Consider the following 17889-nt stretch of genomic DNA (forward strand, 5'->3'; position numbering starts at 1 on the left):
GGAGAACCAGGCTGTTTACAAACCTGTGAACTATGGGAACTCAGTGATGTGATGTGTAGACCTTTAACCCTTTTAGCGACAGGCCTCTGGGGATCTGGTGAAGCCATAAAAACGTCCAGTAGGTGAGGGTTTAGCCCACCTGAAGGTACCTGGAGTTTCAGGAGGTTGCTTTAGGAGGTTATAGGTCTGCAAAGCTCAAATAGGGGGGAAATGTGAGATAAATTCCATTTTGGACCAAGCGGACACCATTTTAGTCTTAGCCACTGTCACCCATGTCATGATTCACTCTTCGTTTTGTTTGAATCTGCTGAGCGTTAGTCCTGTCCTTGATTCTTGTCCTATATTTTTCCTTCAGCATTTTCTTATCTTAAGTTTTGGCTTCACCAAGTCTTCTTATCAGGACATTAAGTAAAAACATTGGGGCTTATTTACTAAGGGTCTGCGGATCGCACTTTTGTAGGATATTTCAGGTATTTAGCAGAGGATTGTGTCGCATGCGATCGGATTGTGGCGCGGCTGCGCTGCTTTCATTCGACAGAGATGGGGGAGGGGTGCCGTCAGATGATCCGACTGATCGCAGGATTTAACATTCAAAGTCTGTTGCAAGCCCAAGCACTTTCATGCACCAGGAAGAAGATGGTGAACTCCAGGGACCTGAGCGGGGAAGCGACACATGCAGGATATCGGGCGCAGGATCTTAGTGAATCGCGGCACAGGGCATTCTGGTCGGAGAATGCACTTTGGGGAACGCGACAGGACAGGTAAGTAAATAAGCCCCATTCTGTCTCCCTGGACACAGTTCTATGTGAGAAATAAAGTTCATCTACATGTTTAGGGAAAGTGAATTTTTGGGGAGATATTTGCTAGGGCCGATAGCATTGCAGTATTCTATCACCTTTTCAAGCCCCTCTGCTGAGGATTTTACGTGTTGAGATTCTGCATCTTCTAGGAGGGTCTTAGTGTGCGCTCTCCCCGGGAGCCATTTCTAGCTATAAAGGGTTAAATTTGAGAGTCACCTTACAAATGATAAGGACTGTTTTGTGTCTTATGGGGGCAGCGGCTCCTCTGTCCTGGTGATGGAGGAGCAGTAATTATATCTATTGTCCGCCATGTATCTGCTCTCTGTGTGTTATATCCTACATGGAGGCTCCTCCTCCCCTGCACTGCGCATGTACAAAGCCCCCGACTACACGGAGCCGACGTCCTGCTGTCTCCATCACTTGTACAGAGGAAGGAATCAGCCGCTTCCGGGAGGAGCCTCCACATCACTAGTGATCACATGACATCTCTGTGCCCCGCCCCCTGTACTGACATCATCACAGGTCCTCATCTATACACATCTACATCCCGGAGGCCCCGTCCCTCAGTGACATCACACTCCCGGGTCACATGACTAGTGGATAGTGAGCAGGAGGAGGTGTGTGAGATAGAGAGTGTCCTGCACTGAGGAGAGAAGAGGTAAGTGACCAGAGGAGGGACTACAACTCCTAGCATGCTCCAGGAGTACACACACTATATGGAGGGACTACAACTCCCAGCATGCTCCAGGAGCACACACTATATGGAGGGACTACAACTCCCAGCATGCTCCAGGAGCGCACACACTATATGGAGGGACTACACCTCTCAGCATGCTCCAGGAGCACACACACTATATGGAGGGACTGCACCTCCCAGCATGCTCCAGGGGCACACACTCTATATGGAGGGACTACAACTCCCAGCATGCTCCAGGAGCACACAGACTATATGGAGGGACTACAACTCCCAGCATGCTCCAGGAGCGTGCACACTATATGGAGGGACTACAACTCCCAGCATGCTCCAGGAGCACACACACTATATGGAGGGACTACAACTCCCAGCATGCTCCAGGTCCCTCCATGTGGGGTCCAGTATGTGCTATCAGTGAGGAGCGGCACAGTCCAGCGCCATCACTCCTCCCTCAGTCCAGTGACCTCCCCTCCAGTGTCTGGAGAATCCCCATCTGTCACATCACACATGTCATGGACACAATTGCTTCATATAGAGTTTGCTCTTAGTTCTTGTCATGTTTCCTCAGGTTCTATAGATCCAGGACTCCCAGAGGTTTCTCCTAAAGATGATCCTTTCCATCAATGATCCCCCAGGGATCCGGGAGAAGGACAGAGAGCAGATGGCGGCCAGGATCCTGGAGCTCACCCTGGAGATGATCTCCTTGATAACCGGAGAGGTGAGAGTCTCCCAGGACACGGCTCTTATCTCTAGGAATAACAGCGGGAAATGACTGGAGAGGTGAAGGATTCTTAGGATCTATGTAGTGATCAGTGTCTCCCCATACACAGGATTACACAGTAGTGAAGAAGTCGTCTGGTGAGTGTGTGACCCCCCGTGTGTCAGGAGGATGGACCCAGAGCCCCATCACCGAGCCTCCACCTCATTCACTGATACATGAGCAGAAGATCCTAGAACTTACCTCCAGGATCACTGAGCTGCTGAGCGGAGAGGTGAGCGCTGCCGGGAATGCTGGGACATTGTACAATAACACAAGGGAGGGGTCTGGGTGATGACTGTGTCATTGTGGGTGTCAGGTTCCTATAAGGTGTCAGGACGTCACTGTCTATTTCTCCATGGAGGAGTGGGAGTATATAGAAGGACACAAGGACCAGTACAAGGACATCATGATGGAGGACCACCAGCCCCTCACATCACCAGGTAAGAGGAGACCTTCCTGATTATAGAGGACAGAGCAGGTGTGAGGTCACCTCCTCCATCATCTCCTCATCACATATAGACAATGTATCAGTCACTGTGTATATTTCCTATAGATGGATCCAGTCAGAGAAATCCACCAGAGAGATGTCCCAGTCCTGGAGATTCCCGGGATATTACACAGGAACCAGAGAGATGTCCCCGTCCTGGAGATTCCCGAGATATTACACAGGAACCAGAGAGATGTCCCAGTCCTGGAGATTCCCGGGATATTACACAGGAACCAGAGAGATGTCCCAGTCCTGGAGATTCCCGAGATATTACACAGGAACCAGAGAGATGTCCCAGTCCTGGAGATTCCCGGGATATTACACAGGAACCAGAGAGATGTCCCAGTCCTGGAGATTCCCGAGATATTACACAGGAACCAGAGAGATGTCCCAGTCCTGGAGATTCCTGGGATATTACACAGGAACCAGAGAGATGTCCCAGTCCTGGAGATTCCCGAGATATTACACAGGAACCAGAGAGATGTCCCAGTCCTGGAGATTCCCGGGATATTACACAGGAACCAGAGAGATGTCCCAGTCCTGGAGATTCCCGAGATATCAAAGAGGAACCAGAGAGATGTCCCAGTCCTGGAGATTCCCGAGATATCAAAGAGGAACCAGAGAGATGTCCCAGTCCTCTATATTTCCATGTTGTTAAAGAGGACCCGGAGGAGAACGTCCCACTGGATCATCAGGTAGGTGGAGCTGAGGTTCCTGTGAATCCTCTATAGATGGATGTAATGAGGCTACTTACCTTCTCCAGCAGCAGTGGGTGGAGGGTCTATGGCAGTGATGGCGAACCTATGGCACTGGTGCCAGAGGCGGCACTCGGCGCTCTCTGTGTGGGCACCCAGGCCATCACCCCAGCATGAACTTCACCAGACAGAACTCAAAGAATCTTCCTACAGAATCTTCCTACAATGATTTTGCCCTCCTCCTTTCAACTGCGTCGGTGTCTTTAGGAGAATGCGTCGGTGTCTCCTTAGTTGTCAAAGAGCAAGGAGAAATACATTACTGCTTAAATTGCTGTGCTGGCACTTTGCAATAAATAAGTGGCTTTTGGTTGAAGTTTGGGCACTCAGGCTCTAAAAGGTTCGCCATCACTGGTCTATGGGGAGATGTTGGTCGGACATAACTATAAATGGTAGAAGAGCAGGAGAAGTGAATAATCTTGTCCCTGGTGTCCATGAGTCTCCACCTCAGGATCGGGTCACATCGGGTTATGCAGTAATATAACCGGAACATTGATGTTGATGTGTAAAATATTGGGATGAATGTGGATCCCGTCTCCTCCTGCAGGAGATTATTCCCCTTAGTTCCTGGTTCTGGAGGTTTCTGTCCATCACTTGGATATAAGAGAATCTCTGGAGACATTTCCTTCTTTTCTCAGGTCCTTCATGTTGGATCTTTCCAGGAAAGTTGTGGTGGAAGGAGGAGCGGAGAGGAAATCCCCTCATCAGTGACAGAGGAGGGTAAGAGCCTTTCATGTATCTTGTGGGTTATTCTTCCCTTGTACATTGCAGGGAGAGGTCACATCCAGGGGAGGAGATGGAGATGACACAGACACCGGCTCATCTGTCTCTGCTCTCCTCCTCCCGTCTGGTCTATCGGATGTTTCCTCCATGATGTCCAGCTCACACCTCACACCTTATCCCAACCCTCCCCTTCCTCATCCGCTATCACTCACCTCTTTAACCCTTTGTTATGCACTGGTCTTGTTCCCTCTTCCTGTAATCCTGTATCTGTCACCCCCGTCCTATAGAATCAGAGAATCTCCGGCCTCGTCTCCTCTGTTGAACTATTGTCTTATCTCACCTCTTCCATTCACTTCAAAACTCCTAGAACGTAAAATTGATAACAAAGTGTTTACTCTGATCTCTATAGAAGCTTCCAACAGAAAACAATGCTCTTTTATCAAAAGTATAATAGAAAAAGTCAATAACATAAAACAGGGACACATAATAATCCCAGTTCAAGCCTAGATGACCCCCCCCCCCCCCCCCCGGCCCCAATTCTAGCAGTTCTTGCGATAGTTTGAGTTTCTCTAATCTCCTCCTGTCTGAAGAGTCTTACAGGATGATACGTTTTACTCTACCACACAATTCATATTCCAGGATGGATCTAATCCTAGTGGAAAAATGGCTATTACAAAAAAGTAACGTCTGTAAACATTGGTCAAATTTCACGGTCGGACCACGCCCCCATCTCACATTCTTATCTCAAACCCAAATATTCAAAATGATCAAAATTTTTAAAGTTTAACCACAGTCCAGACACGTCAGACGCTGATCTATGGTGCGCCCAAAAGAACTTCAGAAGAGGCCGACTCATGCAACAAGCAGCAAGATGGCCAAAACCTCTTCATTATTACATCTAATAACAATACTAGAAACCAAAAACAAAATATCCCCCTCCCAAATACTCACCAAACAGATTCAAGAATTAAGATGGGAGCGAAACCAGCTCCAGCAAAGCCGACTAGAATCTAACGAGAAGATGTAAAGCCAAATACTACGGGCAAAGTCCTGGCCAACAGGATGAAAAACGGACGTTCCAAACAAAAAATACCTTGTACAGGTGGTCTCCTACTTAAGGACACCCGACTTACAGACAACCCCTAGTTGAAGATGGACCCCTCTGGCCTCTGTGAAGCTCTCTGGATGCTTTACTATAGTAAGTACGGTGTATGTACTGAAGCTTTAGTGATAATCCTCGGTCCCATTACTGCAAAAAATTTTTAAACTCCAATTGTCACTGGGACAAAAACATTTTGAGCTCCAATTATAAAGTATATAGTTTCGACTTGCATACAAATTCAACTTAAGAACAAACCTATGGAACCTATCTTGTACATAACCGGGGGACTGCCTGTATATTCAACCAAAACGAAAATAAAATGATTAATCCTCAAGGCAAAGCTAACACAATCTGTGAATATTATATCATCTAAAAGACGACTTATCCAGCCCTCAACCTTCGGAGAGTGTAATCAATGATTTTCTATCCCAAATCTCACTCCCAAAAGTTCTCAGAACAGCAAATAGAAACTTTAAATAAACCAATTAATAGCAAGGAACTTGATCTGGCGATTAAAAATCCCAAACAATAACGAATGAATACAAAAATACAAATGAATATTTTAAAACATTCTACAACATAATAAAACCACATTTCTTAAAAACTCTAAATTCTATAAAAGGGAAGAGATAAATCCCCGAGGAGACGTTACAATCTCTAATTATAACCCTCCCGAAACCCGGCAAAAACCCGGACAGGCCAATGAATTTTAGACCAATCACCAATCCACCAAAATCACAGCCAATAGAACTTCCTCCATCTTACCATTCGTTATCACCAAAGATCAAAGGGAGACAAACACGAGACATTACCAGAAGGACACGAGATATAATACAAATAGCCGAGTCTCCGGAGAAGGCGTTGGACAGGGTCCATTGGAAATTCATGCAGGTAACGTTAGAGAAATTTGGAATCAAGGGCGACATCCTAGATCGTCTATTACTACTATACTCTAAGTATTATGGATCTACCGACGGTACCAGACAGGGGTGCCACCTCTCCCCATTAATATTTACTATGACCATAGAACCCCCCCTAGCAGAATCAATAAGGAGAACCCCCCAAATCTCAGGCATTAAAATAGGAGACGCAGACCACAAAATAGACCCCTATGTACAGACGACACTATTCTAATCCTCTCAAACCACCTGCCGCAATGCAAATTATGGAAAAATACAGCCGCGTCTCGTACTATAAATTATATATATCAAAATGTCAAGTGCTAAACATGGGCCTAAACCACTCACAATTAAATTACTTAAAGGGGTATTCTGGGAATATGAACATCTGATACAAAAAACCTGTGATGCTATAAATAAATGAATAGAACAAAACTCAGTGTAATTTGTAATCCAGCCTGTCCCAGCTTTCCCAAGGTCCTAAATGGTATAATTGTTTTATCAGCAAAACCACTCAGCTCAGGGATTAACCAAGATAAGATCCTGCATCACTGTAGTGTGAGGAATTGCTCAGGTAGATGCCTGGCAGTAGTGCAGGAAGCAGGGACACACGCAGAGTTAGAGTCCAAATAAAGTGTTTTATTCACACTTCAAAAAACAACATAAATTCAGCCTTGGTTTTGGCACATATAAATCAACACAAAAATAAATCCTTCCCGGCTAGGCACTGCCTAATACAATATCAGGTCCTAGCTATACGGGTACCAGGCTGCCTGGCACACGCTCTTGGCCAGCAGTAGTACAGGAGGCTCTCAGTTACCTTTGCAGTGTAAACACGGTCCAGCCTTCAGCTCTCCAGGTAGTGCCTCACCTACTGCTTCTGGCCTGCAGAGTAAATCAGGCTCTAACGAGGTCTGTGACCCGCACCAACATAGACCAATCAGACTAGTCCTGCTTACCACATGTCTGCATTAACCCTTGGGTTACTGCAGACAAATCCAGGGCTTTTACCACCTGCATTTTATCTGCTTGTAAGACAGATAGCGGTTTTCCCACACAACACCTCTCACTTTCTCACATACCCTCCCCCTCAGTTCAGATCCACCGGGGCGAACTCCTGACATTAAGCAATGCATCCGGGACAAAGCATCCGCAATGCCCTGTAGCTTCCCGGCTCTGTGCTCCACCATGAAACTGAAATTTTGGAGGGACAAGAACCACCTAGTGACCCTCGCGTTCCTCTCTTTAGTTCTACTCATCCACGTGAGAGGAGAGTGGTCAGTTATGAGACGGAACTGTCGTCCCAGCAAGTAGTACCGTAGGGACTCTAATGCCCACTTTATCGCCAGACATTCCTTCTCTACGATACTGTAATTTTTCTCTGCTGGCGTGAGCTTCCTGCTCAGGTAGGTAATGGGGTGTTCTTCTCCATTCACCTCCTGAGACAGGACAGCTCCCAGTCCTACATCTGACGCGTCCGTCTGCACAATAAACTCTCTCTTGAAGTTTGGCGCAATGAGGATGGGAGATCCACACAACGCAGACTTCAATGCCTGAAAAGCCCCTTCTGCTTGTTCATTCCACCGCACCATGACAGGCCTTTTACCCTTCAGCAGGTCCATTCAGGGGAGCGGATACTGTGGCAAAGTTTGGTATAAACCGTCTGTAGTACCCGACAATGCCCAGGAATGCTCTGACTTGTTTGGTGCTCACTGGTTGAGGCCAACCCTGGATAGCGTCGATCTTGTTGACCTGAGGTTTAACTATCCCTCGACTGATCACATACCCCAAATAGTGTGTCTCCTCCATTCCCAGCGCACATTTCTTGGGGTTTGCGGTCAAGCCGGCTGTCCTCAGAGAGTTTACTACGGCCTGTACCTTGGTCTAGTGACTCTCCCAGTCTTGGCTGTAAATGATGATATCATCCAGATAGGAGATACGCTTCAGCCTATGTGGCTTTAACACTATGTCCATTAACCATTGGAAGGTGGCGGAGGCCCCATGAACCCCGAACGGTAACACAACATAGTGAAAAAGGGGTGATAAAGCCCTATCTGTCAGGGGTACCTGCCAATAGCCTTTAGTTAGATCCAGGGTGGTGAAGTATCGAGCTCCCCCTAGTCTCTCAATAAGCTCGTCAACCCGTGGCATGGGATAGGCATCGAACTTAGACACCTCATTCAATTTTCTAATATCGTTGCAAAATCGCAACGTCCCATCAGGTTTGGGGATTAGAACAATTGGACTGGCCCACTCACTTTTGGACTCCTCAATAACCCCTAGCTTCAGCATCTTCTGAACTTCCTCTGAAATGGCTTGTCTACGAGCCTCTGGGACTCGGTACGGCCTTGATCTTACCTTTCCCCCTGGCTCAGTGACAATATCATGTTTAATTACAGATGTGTAACCAGGCAACTCTGAGAACACATCTGTATTTCTTGCTACAAACTCTCGAGCCTCTCGCTGTTGCTCTTTGGTAAGGGTATCGGCTATTCGCACTTCTGCATCCGGCACTGGCTTATCTGCAGCCTGTGAGGGTAGCGCAGGAGGTGGACTAGCCAGAACCATCTCTGTATGCAGACTCTCTCTGTCTTTCCAGGCCTTTAACAGATTTACATGATAAGTCTGCTCGGGTTTTCTCCGTCCGGTGCTCACGTATCCTGTAATTTACCTCTCCTACCTTCTCTAGCACCTCATACGGTCCTTGCCATTTAGCGAGAAATTTACTTTCTACAGTGGGGACTAGCACCAACTCACGATCACTGGGATTAAAGGTCCTTACTTTTGCTGACCTGTTATAAACTCGGCTTTGGGTTCTTTGTGCCTCCTCCATAAGCTCGATGACGGCCGCCACCCTGTCCTGCATATCTGCGATATGGTCTATTGCACTTTTGTTGGGGGTGGGCTCTTGTTCCCATGTCTCTTCGGCTATGTCCAGGAGACCCCTGGGATGTCTGCCATACACTAACTCAAATGGTGAAAACCCAGTAGAGGCTTGTGGGACTTCTCAGAAGGCGAACATTAAATATGGCAACAGTACATCCCAGTCCTTCCCATCCTTGTTTACCACCTTTTTTAGCATACTCTTTAGAGTTTTGTTAAACCGTTCTATCAATCCATCCGTCTGAGGATGGTACACAGAGGTGCGTAAGTGTTTAATATTAAAGATCCGACATAGCTCCTTGGTTACCGTTGACATAAAAGGGGTCCCCTGATCTGTGAGGATCTCTTGGGCAGTCCCACCCGGGAAAACATGGCAAACAATTCCTTAGCAATTCGTTTCGCAGAGGTGTGCCGTAGTGGAATGGCCTCAGGATATCGGGCAGCATTGTCCATGACTACCAGAATATGTTGGTGCCCCAGAGCGGATTTAACCAGCGGACCCACCAAATCCATAGCGACCCTTTCAAAGGGTACCTCAATAATGGGCAGAGGCACCAACGGACTTCGAAAGTGTACCATGGGAGCATGTAATTGACACTCAGGGAAAGTCTCACAATACCTTTTTACCCTATCGTACACTCCGGGCAAATAAAAGAGCTGCAAGATGCGTTCCAGTGTTTTTGTGGTACCTAGGTGCCCTCCCATCACATGCTTATGGGCAAGGTCCAATACCGTCTGACGATATGGCTGAGGTACCATTAACTGCTCCCGGGTTTCACCGTGCACCTGATCAACTCGGAACAACAATTCTTGATTAACCATCATTCCGCGCCTGGGTGTTGAGGTACTCCATTAATCTCGACTACGTTTTCTCTGAGTGGGACCAGAGTGGGGTCTTGGAGTTGTGCAGTACCAAAGTTATCACGGGACACCTCCAGACCTGACAACTGTGGCCCTGTCACTACCTCCTCAGTTTCGCCTGCCATAACATCTAGGGGAGACATTACATTACCCTCTTCTTCTGTGGTGGACACCCCTACGGCAGGAACCCCAGAGTCTGGGTCATCAGGCTCGGGTTCTGAGACCTGTCCAGACGACATAGGAGAATGTCCGCCTAACTCTTGTTTTCCCCGCCATAAAGTCCAGAACATGGGGAAGTCCCGACCCAAAATCAGATCATGGGGCAAGTTCATGACAACCGCCGCTTCATGTCGTGGCTCTCCACAGGAGGTCTGGAAGTTGAGCATTATGGTGGGGTAGTCCTTTACGTACCCATGAATGCACAGGACTCCGACTGTGCGCCCTGTGATCGTCTTGTGGTCTATGAGAGAGCCATTAATCAAAGTCACCCAGCTGTCTGAGTCCAGCAGGGCCAACCTGGGACGTCCTGCCACAGTCAACTGGCACAGTTGACACTCACTAGCAGGGTCGGGGCTAGTAGCCGTGTAAACAGGGACAGCATAGAGAGAGTCCCCTCTGGTATAACTGCTGTCCATGGGCTCAGAGGAATTGGGGCAATGGGCTGCAATATGACCTGGCTCCTGGCAGGTCCAACAGATGGGAGCCTCCCCCCATTGTTGGATCTCACCCGGTAAGGCCCTCAGGAAACAATCCAGGACAACTTTCTCAACCATCTGGGCTGGGGTGAATGTCTCTGGTTGCAGCCACTTGCAGACCAAATGATTAGTTGGTGCATCTGCCCCCTCGGTAGTCGCCTTCAACAAAACTAAATTTAATTTGAATGTAGAAAAGGGCTATCCACCTTCTATAAACTACTAGTTGACAACCAGTGAGAGGCCGTACAAACGCAAATGAACAAATGGTCTGATAAAGGAGAAGCAATGGCTACTAACATTCAGAGTCCCTCCCAAGGTCTTTAGGTGCATCATTCATTTAGAAAACACCATTAAAGGGAACCTACCAACACATATCTACCTATAAATGTAGATGGGGTGGTAGGTACATCGATAGGCTCTTTTAAGGGCTAATCCTCACGTCCCCGCAATCTTTTGATTACATTTTAGCAAAATAAAAGTTAATTTAGTAAAGAGGCTACTGGGGCGTGGAGTAGCCAGAGCCAAGAAGCCTGCCGTCTGCGCATGCGCAGTGGCTCCGGAGCAGTGACCTCACAGCCGCGGGCCTGCTATTCTGCACAGACGGGAAGGAGGAACAAAGAGGCTACTGGGGCGTGGAGTAACCAAATTGCCAAATACTGGAAAAACCCCGCCCCTCCGCCTGTTGCAAAGGTAATTAGGTAATTGAAAACTGCCTGTACGAAAAATCTATTGGCCACAAGATCCCGAACTTCTTAAACAATGGGGACATATGGCTCAGCTCGTCATACGAGTCCATCGATGTCTAACTATACAAACTCTCAGTCCGCATCGCTACGATCTCCGTATATCCACCTCTTGTCGCCAAGAAACGACAACTCATACGTGTCTTTGTAAATCATTTTTATTCATGCCTGTATGTAACATTATCCTGGGAAAATCTATAAAAATCAATGTTCAAAACAAAGAAAAACCCCTAGAACAATCATCTGCTCTGATCAGCCCAACCCCATCCACTCGTAATCCATAATCCTCACTAAACCTTCTACTCTACTATTCACTGTCACACATCATCTCCAGCACTTCTCCTGACCAGGACTCGTTACCCTCAGTATATTCCTGACCCCTCCCTTTATATCTGCCGGAACCTGGGAAAAGGGAAACTCACAATATTAATATCTTCCCTGTATATTCCAGGAGATGAAAGTACAAGAGGTTCCCATGGACGTCCCCCCTCAGCTCCTTGTGGTGAAGTAGAAGATAATCAGTCGCATCTTTCCACAGGGGAGAAGCCATTTTCTTGTACTGAATGTAGGAAATGTTTTACTAATAAATTGGAAATCATTATACATCAGAGAAGCCACACAGGAGAAAAGCTATATTCATGTACTGAAAGTGGAAAAAACTTTACAATCAAATCCAGTTTTGTTGAACACCAGAGAACTCACACCGGGGAGAAGCCATTTTCGTGTACTGAATGTGGGAAATCCTTCACTAAGAAATCAAGTCTTTTTGATCACCAAAGAACTCACACAGGGGAGAAGCCGTTTTTATGCAACGAATGTGGGAAATGTTTTAATCAGAAATCAAATCTTGTTCAACACCAGAGAACTCACACAGGGCAGAAGCCATTTTTATGCAATGAATGTGGGAAATGTTTTAATCAGAAATCAAATCTTGTTCAACACCAGAGAACTCACACAGGGGAGAAGCCATTTTCTGGTACTGAATGTAGAAAATGTTTTACTAATAAATCGGAAATCATTATACATCAGAGAAGCCACACAGGAGAAAAGCTATATTCATGTACTGAAAGTGGAAAAAACTTTACAATCAAATCCAGTTTTGTTGAACACCAGAGAACTCACACCGGGGAGAAGCCATTTTCGTGTACTGAATGTGGGAAATCCTTCACTAAGAAATCAAGTCTTTTCGATCACCAAAGAACTCACACAGGGGAGAAGCCGTTTTTATGCAACGAATGTGGGAAATGTTTTAATCAGAAATCAAATCTTGTTCAACACCAGAGAACTCACACAGGGCAGAAGCCATTTTTATGCAATGAATGTGGGAAATGTTTTCATCAGAAATCAAATCTTGTTCAACACCGGAGAACTCACACAGGGGAGAAGCCATTTTCATGTACCGAATGTGGGAAATGCTTTAACCGGCGATCAAGTCTTGTTGAACATCAGAGAATTCACACAGGGTTAAAGCCCTTCTCATGTATAAAATGTGGGAAACATTTTCACTGGGAATCAGCGTTTGTTAGACATAAGAGAAGTCACACAGAGGAGAAGCCGTGTTAATGTTCATAATCCTAAGAAATGTGACTAGGTTAGATCTCTATTCATTTCCTGGCTGTAGATGAATTCTGCAGTATATATGTTTACCTAAAAGCTTACATTATGAACAATGGGGGAGATTTATCAGGACTTTTAGCTCAGAAAGGGGTGTGGAGGAGGGGGGGGGGCGGCAGTGGAGGAAGGGGGGGGGGGTGTCACCGGCAGTGGCGTCAGCGCATGAACGTCCGGCTATGATATAATATTTCTATAAAGACCTGATCCCGATAATTTGTCAAGGTTTATTTTTTATCTGTTACATTTTCAAATAAACAAGTGACCTAAGAACAAGAGACGCGCGGCCGTCATTTCTGATACATAATAGACATTACATACCGGGGAATGACCATAACAACAGCAAAACAAGACGTATCACATGGCAGAGACGATGGTCATATAAATACGGCCACTACACGTCTCCAAGTCACACGCCACACACCTGACATGTAGGAGAAAATAGACATCTCAGACGTCTCTACTTAGTGGGACCAGATTCTCTCTAATCTATGAGGACAATGCCGGGGAAGATCTAGAATCTGGTATTTGGAGACGCAGTTGTTAACCACTTCCAGGCAGTGTAATTTGTTTCCTTCCAGGACATAATAACTTCCTACAGAATAACAAAAAGTGGAAAACATTTTTTCTTAATATCACTAAAGCACATTGTTACTGATACCAAGAGGGAAGGACCCGCGGACAAACGTATGTGCCTACCGATGCCGAGCAGCTGACGCAAGTATCATCTGAGATGGCCACCAACTTCTAGAGCCTAACAGGCGGAATATGGAAAGAGAGATTGTATCACTAGGTCCCTGGTGCTGAACACAGTTTAACAAAACTTCTTTCCAGTCATTCAGTAGGAAATGTCACAACACCGGCTTATAAATGCTTTGTCAGATGGCCTAGGGCCCGCAGCTTGTGTGACCTGAGAGATCAGCAGGTCCTAGGAGAGACTTCCTTACAGAGTCAGGGTGTGAAACTCATATGGTGCCACAAAAGAAAGAACCCTAACCCTTCCCCTCAATAAGGATGTGACCTTAACCCATGCCCATTTCTGCAACCAATCAGCGCCACATCTGCCATGAGTTGGGATAAAGTTCCCACCTCAGGCGGCAGATTGTGGCTCCCCAGTGGGGGGGGGCGGCAGATCACCAATAGCACAGCCTTACCAAGCGCTGACAAGACCACACTACCTAAAAAATAAAAAACCGCGTCTTCAATGTAATTGACAGACAAAGCAGTGAAGCACAGACCCATCTGTGCGCACCGCTATACATGACTCAGGCTGGCGTGCTTTATGGCCGGCCTATGTCTCTTCACAGTAGACACGGCAGCTAGGAGAAGACGAGACAGAGCAGCAGGGGAGCCCTGGGGCTGGAGCGTGAAGTTAAGTATTATGTTTATATTTTTTTGGGTTGTTATGGCTGTATATAATACTACAAGGCACTGTACTACCATCACCATAGAAATTTTCTACACCTAGAGGGGAGGCGGCTCTACCATCAATATACACAAGTGGCATCCTCTTCAACTAGAGGAGAGGTGCTTCAACCCTAACCACAGACAGGGGGCATCCTCTACACTTAGAGGTGGTTCAACCATAACCATACACAGGGGACATTGTCTTCAACTAGAGGAGAGGCAGGTCTACCATAACCATAGACGGAATATCCTCTACACCTAGAGAAGTGGGGGTTCACTATAGACAGGTGGCATTCTCTACATCTATATTAGAGCTGCTTTTACCATCACCATAGACAGGGAACATCCTCTATAGCTAGATGAGACGTGGTTGTACCATAAACAGGGGGCATCCTCTATGCCTAGAGGAGAAACGGTTTTCCCATCACCATAAACAGAGGGCATCCTCTACACCTAGAGAAGAGGAGGTTCTAACAGCACCATAGACAGGTTACATCCTCTACACCTAGAGGAGAGGCGGTTCTACCATTACCATAGCCAGGGGCATCCTCTACACCTAGAGAAGAGGCAGTTCTACCATCACCATAGACAGGGGGCATCCTCTATTCCTAGAGGAGTGGAGGCTCTACCATCACCATAAACAGGGGGCATCCTCTACACCTAGAAGAGAGGCAGTTCTACCATCACCATAGCCAGGGGGCATCCTCTACACCTAGAGCAGAGGCCATTCTACTATCACCGTAGACAGGGGATATCCTCTACACCTAATGAGAGTAGGCTCCACCATCACCATAGACAATGGGCATCCTCTACACCTAGAGAAGAGTTGGCTCCACCATCACCATAGACAATGGGCATCCTCTACACCTAGAGGAGAGGAGGCGCTACCATCACCATGGACAGGGGGCATCCTCTACACCTAGAGGAGAGGCAATTCTACCATCACCATAGCCAGGGGGCACCCTCTACACCTAGAGGAGAGGAGGTTCTACTGTCACCATAGACAGGGGGCATCCTCTACACCTAGAGGAGAGGCGGTTCTACCATCCTCATAGACAGGGGACATCCTCTACACCTTGAGAAGAGGCTCTACCATCACCATAGAGAGGGGGAATCCTCTACACCTAGAGGAGAGGCGATTCTACCATCACCATAGCCAGGGGGCATCCTCTACACCTAGAGGAGAGGAGGTTCTACCATCACCATAGACAGGGGGCATCCTCTACGCCTAGAGGAGAGGAGGTTCTACCATCACCATAGACAGGGGGCATCCTCTATACCAGGGGTCAGGAACCTTTTTGGCTGAGAGAGCCATGAACGCCACATATTTTAAAATGTTATTCCGTAAGAGCCATACCATATATAACCCAGTAGATAGGTAGTCCCGGTGTCACGGGTTGTCTTCCTGCGATCTACGTCTCGGATCGCAGGCACACCCGTGCCCCTCACTGTGGCATTCCGGCCCTTTCCAAGCTCACTCAACTCACCACTTTCCAGCCCCTGGCCCAGCTGGCCACTGGCTCCATATATGGCTCTTAGACAGATCTTTAATAAATAGTGATGGCTGCTGTGTGGTCTCTTAGACTGATCACTGGACACAGGCAGCGATATTACCACTGCTTATGTCCTTTGTATGACCCAGGCGCCATCACCGCCATTGTCTAAGCCTGGGTCAAAGAGAATAGCGTGGGAGCGATGCAGAGTTGGCTGCAGGGAGCACTGGTAAGTGAATATTAATTTTTTTGTGCTGTGGCTACCTATATACTGGGGGACATGTGCTATGGCTACCTATCTACCTGGGGCATGTGCTGTGGCTATCTATCTACTGGGAGTATGTGCTGTGGCTACCCATCTACTGGGGGTATGTGCTGGGACTACCTATCTACTGGGAGGCATGTGGTGGGTGTCAGTATTTGGAGTAGTGAACCCCCTGGACCACTGCAGACAATGATGTAAGCAGACACCTGGGACCGGAATCTAAGTGTCAGCCGGTTTTAAAGCAGCATGGTCTTGCTGCAGCGTGGTACCACCAGGTCGTTGCACAGGCACGACTTGTCCACGGTGGCAGCCAAGGTTGAGGTACAGCATCACTAGGCAGTCTCGTGGTCAGGAACAGGCAGACAGTCAAGGCAGGCAGCAAGGATGCAAGGTTAAGGGCAGAGCAAGAGATCAGTGCTGGCAGCGAAGGAGCAGAATCAGGAATATGTCCGTGGTCACAATGGGGGGTCAACACTTGGGAAGGAAACACTGTGGAAAGCTTCTTCGTAGACATGAAGCACTAAGATCTGGCAGGGAAAGCTGGGAGCCGCTGGTCTTGATAGGAACCCGGGAAGTGGCAGCGCCAATCAGCGACGCACCAGCACTTAAAATCCGCAAGTGTCGGCGCGGGAGCATAGGTCAGCCGGGCCGGAGGCCGGAAAGTGGTGAGTTGAGTGAGCTTGGAAAGGGCCGGAACGCCATGGAGAGGGGCACGGGTGTGCCTGCGATCCGTAACGTAGATTGCAGGAGCACCTGTGACACTGGGACTAACTATCTACTGGGGGGCATATGGTACGGCTCTTACGGAATAACATTTTAAAATATGTGGCGTTCATGACTCTCTCAGCCAAAAAGGTTCCTGACCCCTGCTCTACACCTAGAGAAGAGGCAGTTCTATGGTCACCATAGCCAGGGGGCATCCTCTGCACCTAGAGGAGAGGCGATTCTGCCATCACCATAGCCAGTGGGCATCCTCTACACCTAGAGAAGAGGCCGTTCTACTATCACCATAGACAGGGGATATCCTCTACACCTAAGGAGACGAGGCTCTACCATCACCGTAGACAGGGGGCATCCTCTACACCTAGAGGAGAGGAGGCTCTACCATAAACATAGACATGGGGCATCCTCTACACCTAGAGAAGAGGAGGCGCTACCATCACTATAGACAATGGACATCCTCTACACCTAGAGGAGAGGTGGTTCTACCATCACCATAGACAGGGGGCATCCTCTACACCTAGAGGAGAGGAGGCTCTACCATCACCATAGCCAAGAGGCACCTCTACACCTAGAGAAGAGGCAGTTCTACGGTCACCATAGCCAGGGGGCATCCTCTACACCTAGAGGAGAGGTGATTCTACCATCACCATAGCCAGGGGGCATCCTCTACACCTAGAGAAGAGGCCGTTCTACTATCACCATAGACAGGGGATATCCCCTACACCTAAGGAGACGAGGCTCTACCATCACCGTAGACAGGGGGCATCCTCCACACCTAGAGGAGAGGAGGCTCTACCATAAACATAGACAGGGGGCATCCTCTACACCTAGAGGAGAGGAGGCGCTACCATCACTATAGACAATGGGCATCCTCTACACCTAGAGGAGAGGTGGTTCTACCATCACCATAGCCAAGAGGCATCCTTTACACCTAGAGAAGAGGCAGTTCCACCATCACCATAGACAGGGGGCATCCTCAACACCTAAGGAG

General features: G+C 47.7%; 1 protein-coding gene across 2 annotated transcripts; it reads left to right on the plus strand.

The window, feature by feature from the left end:
• Positions 1-1114: 1114 nt before the first annotated feature.
• Positions 1115-13104, plus strand: LOC140119806 (uncharacterized). Of its 2 annotated transcripts, none has more exons than XM_072139206.1 (5): positions 1115-1458; positions 2063-2694; positions 2808-3436; positions 4156-4213; positions 11851-13104. In XM_072139206.1, the coding sequence occupies exons 2-5, from the start codon at positions 2610-2612 to the stop codon at positions 12960-12962; spliced, it is 1884 nt and encodes a 627-aa protein (XP_071995307.1). In that variant the 5' UTR covers positions 1115-1458; positions 2063-2609; the 3' UTR covers positions 12963-13104. The 2 variants fall into 2 exon arrangements, with proteins under 2 accessions (XP_071995307.1, XP_071995306.1); XM_072139205.1 differs by having other exon boundaries at positions 1117-1458; positions 4132-4213.
• Positions 13105-17889: the final 4785 nt, after the last annotated feature.

Source organism: Engystomops pustulosus, chromosome 2 (assembly GCF_040894005.1).
Source record: "Engystomops pustulosus chromosome 2, aEngPut4.maternal, whole genome shotgun sequence".
NCBI lineage: Eukaryota > Metazoa > Chordata > Amphibia > Anura > Leptodactylidae > Engystomops > Engystomops pustulosus.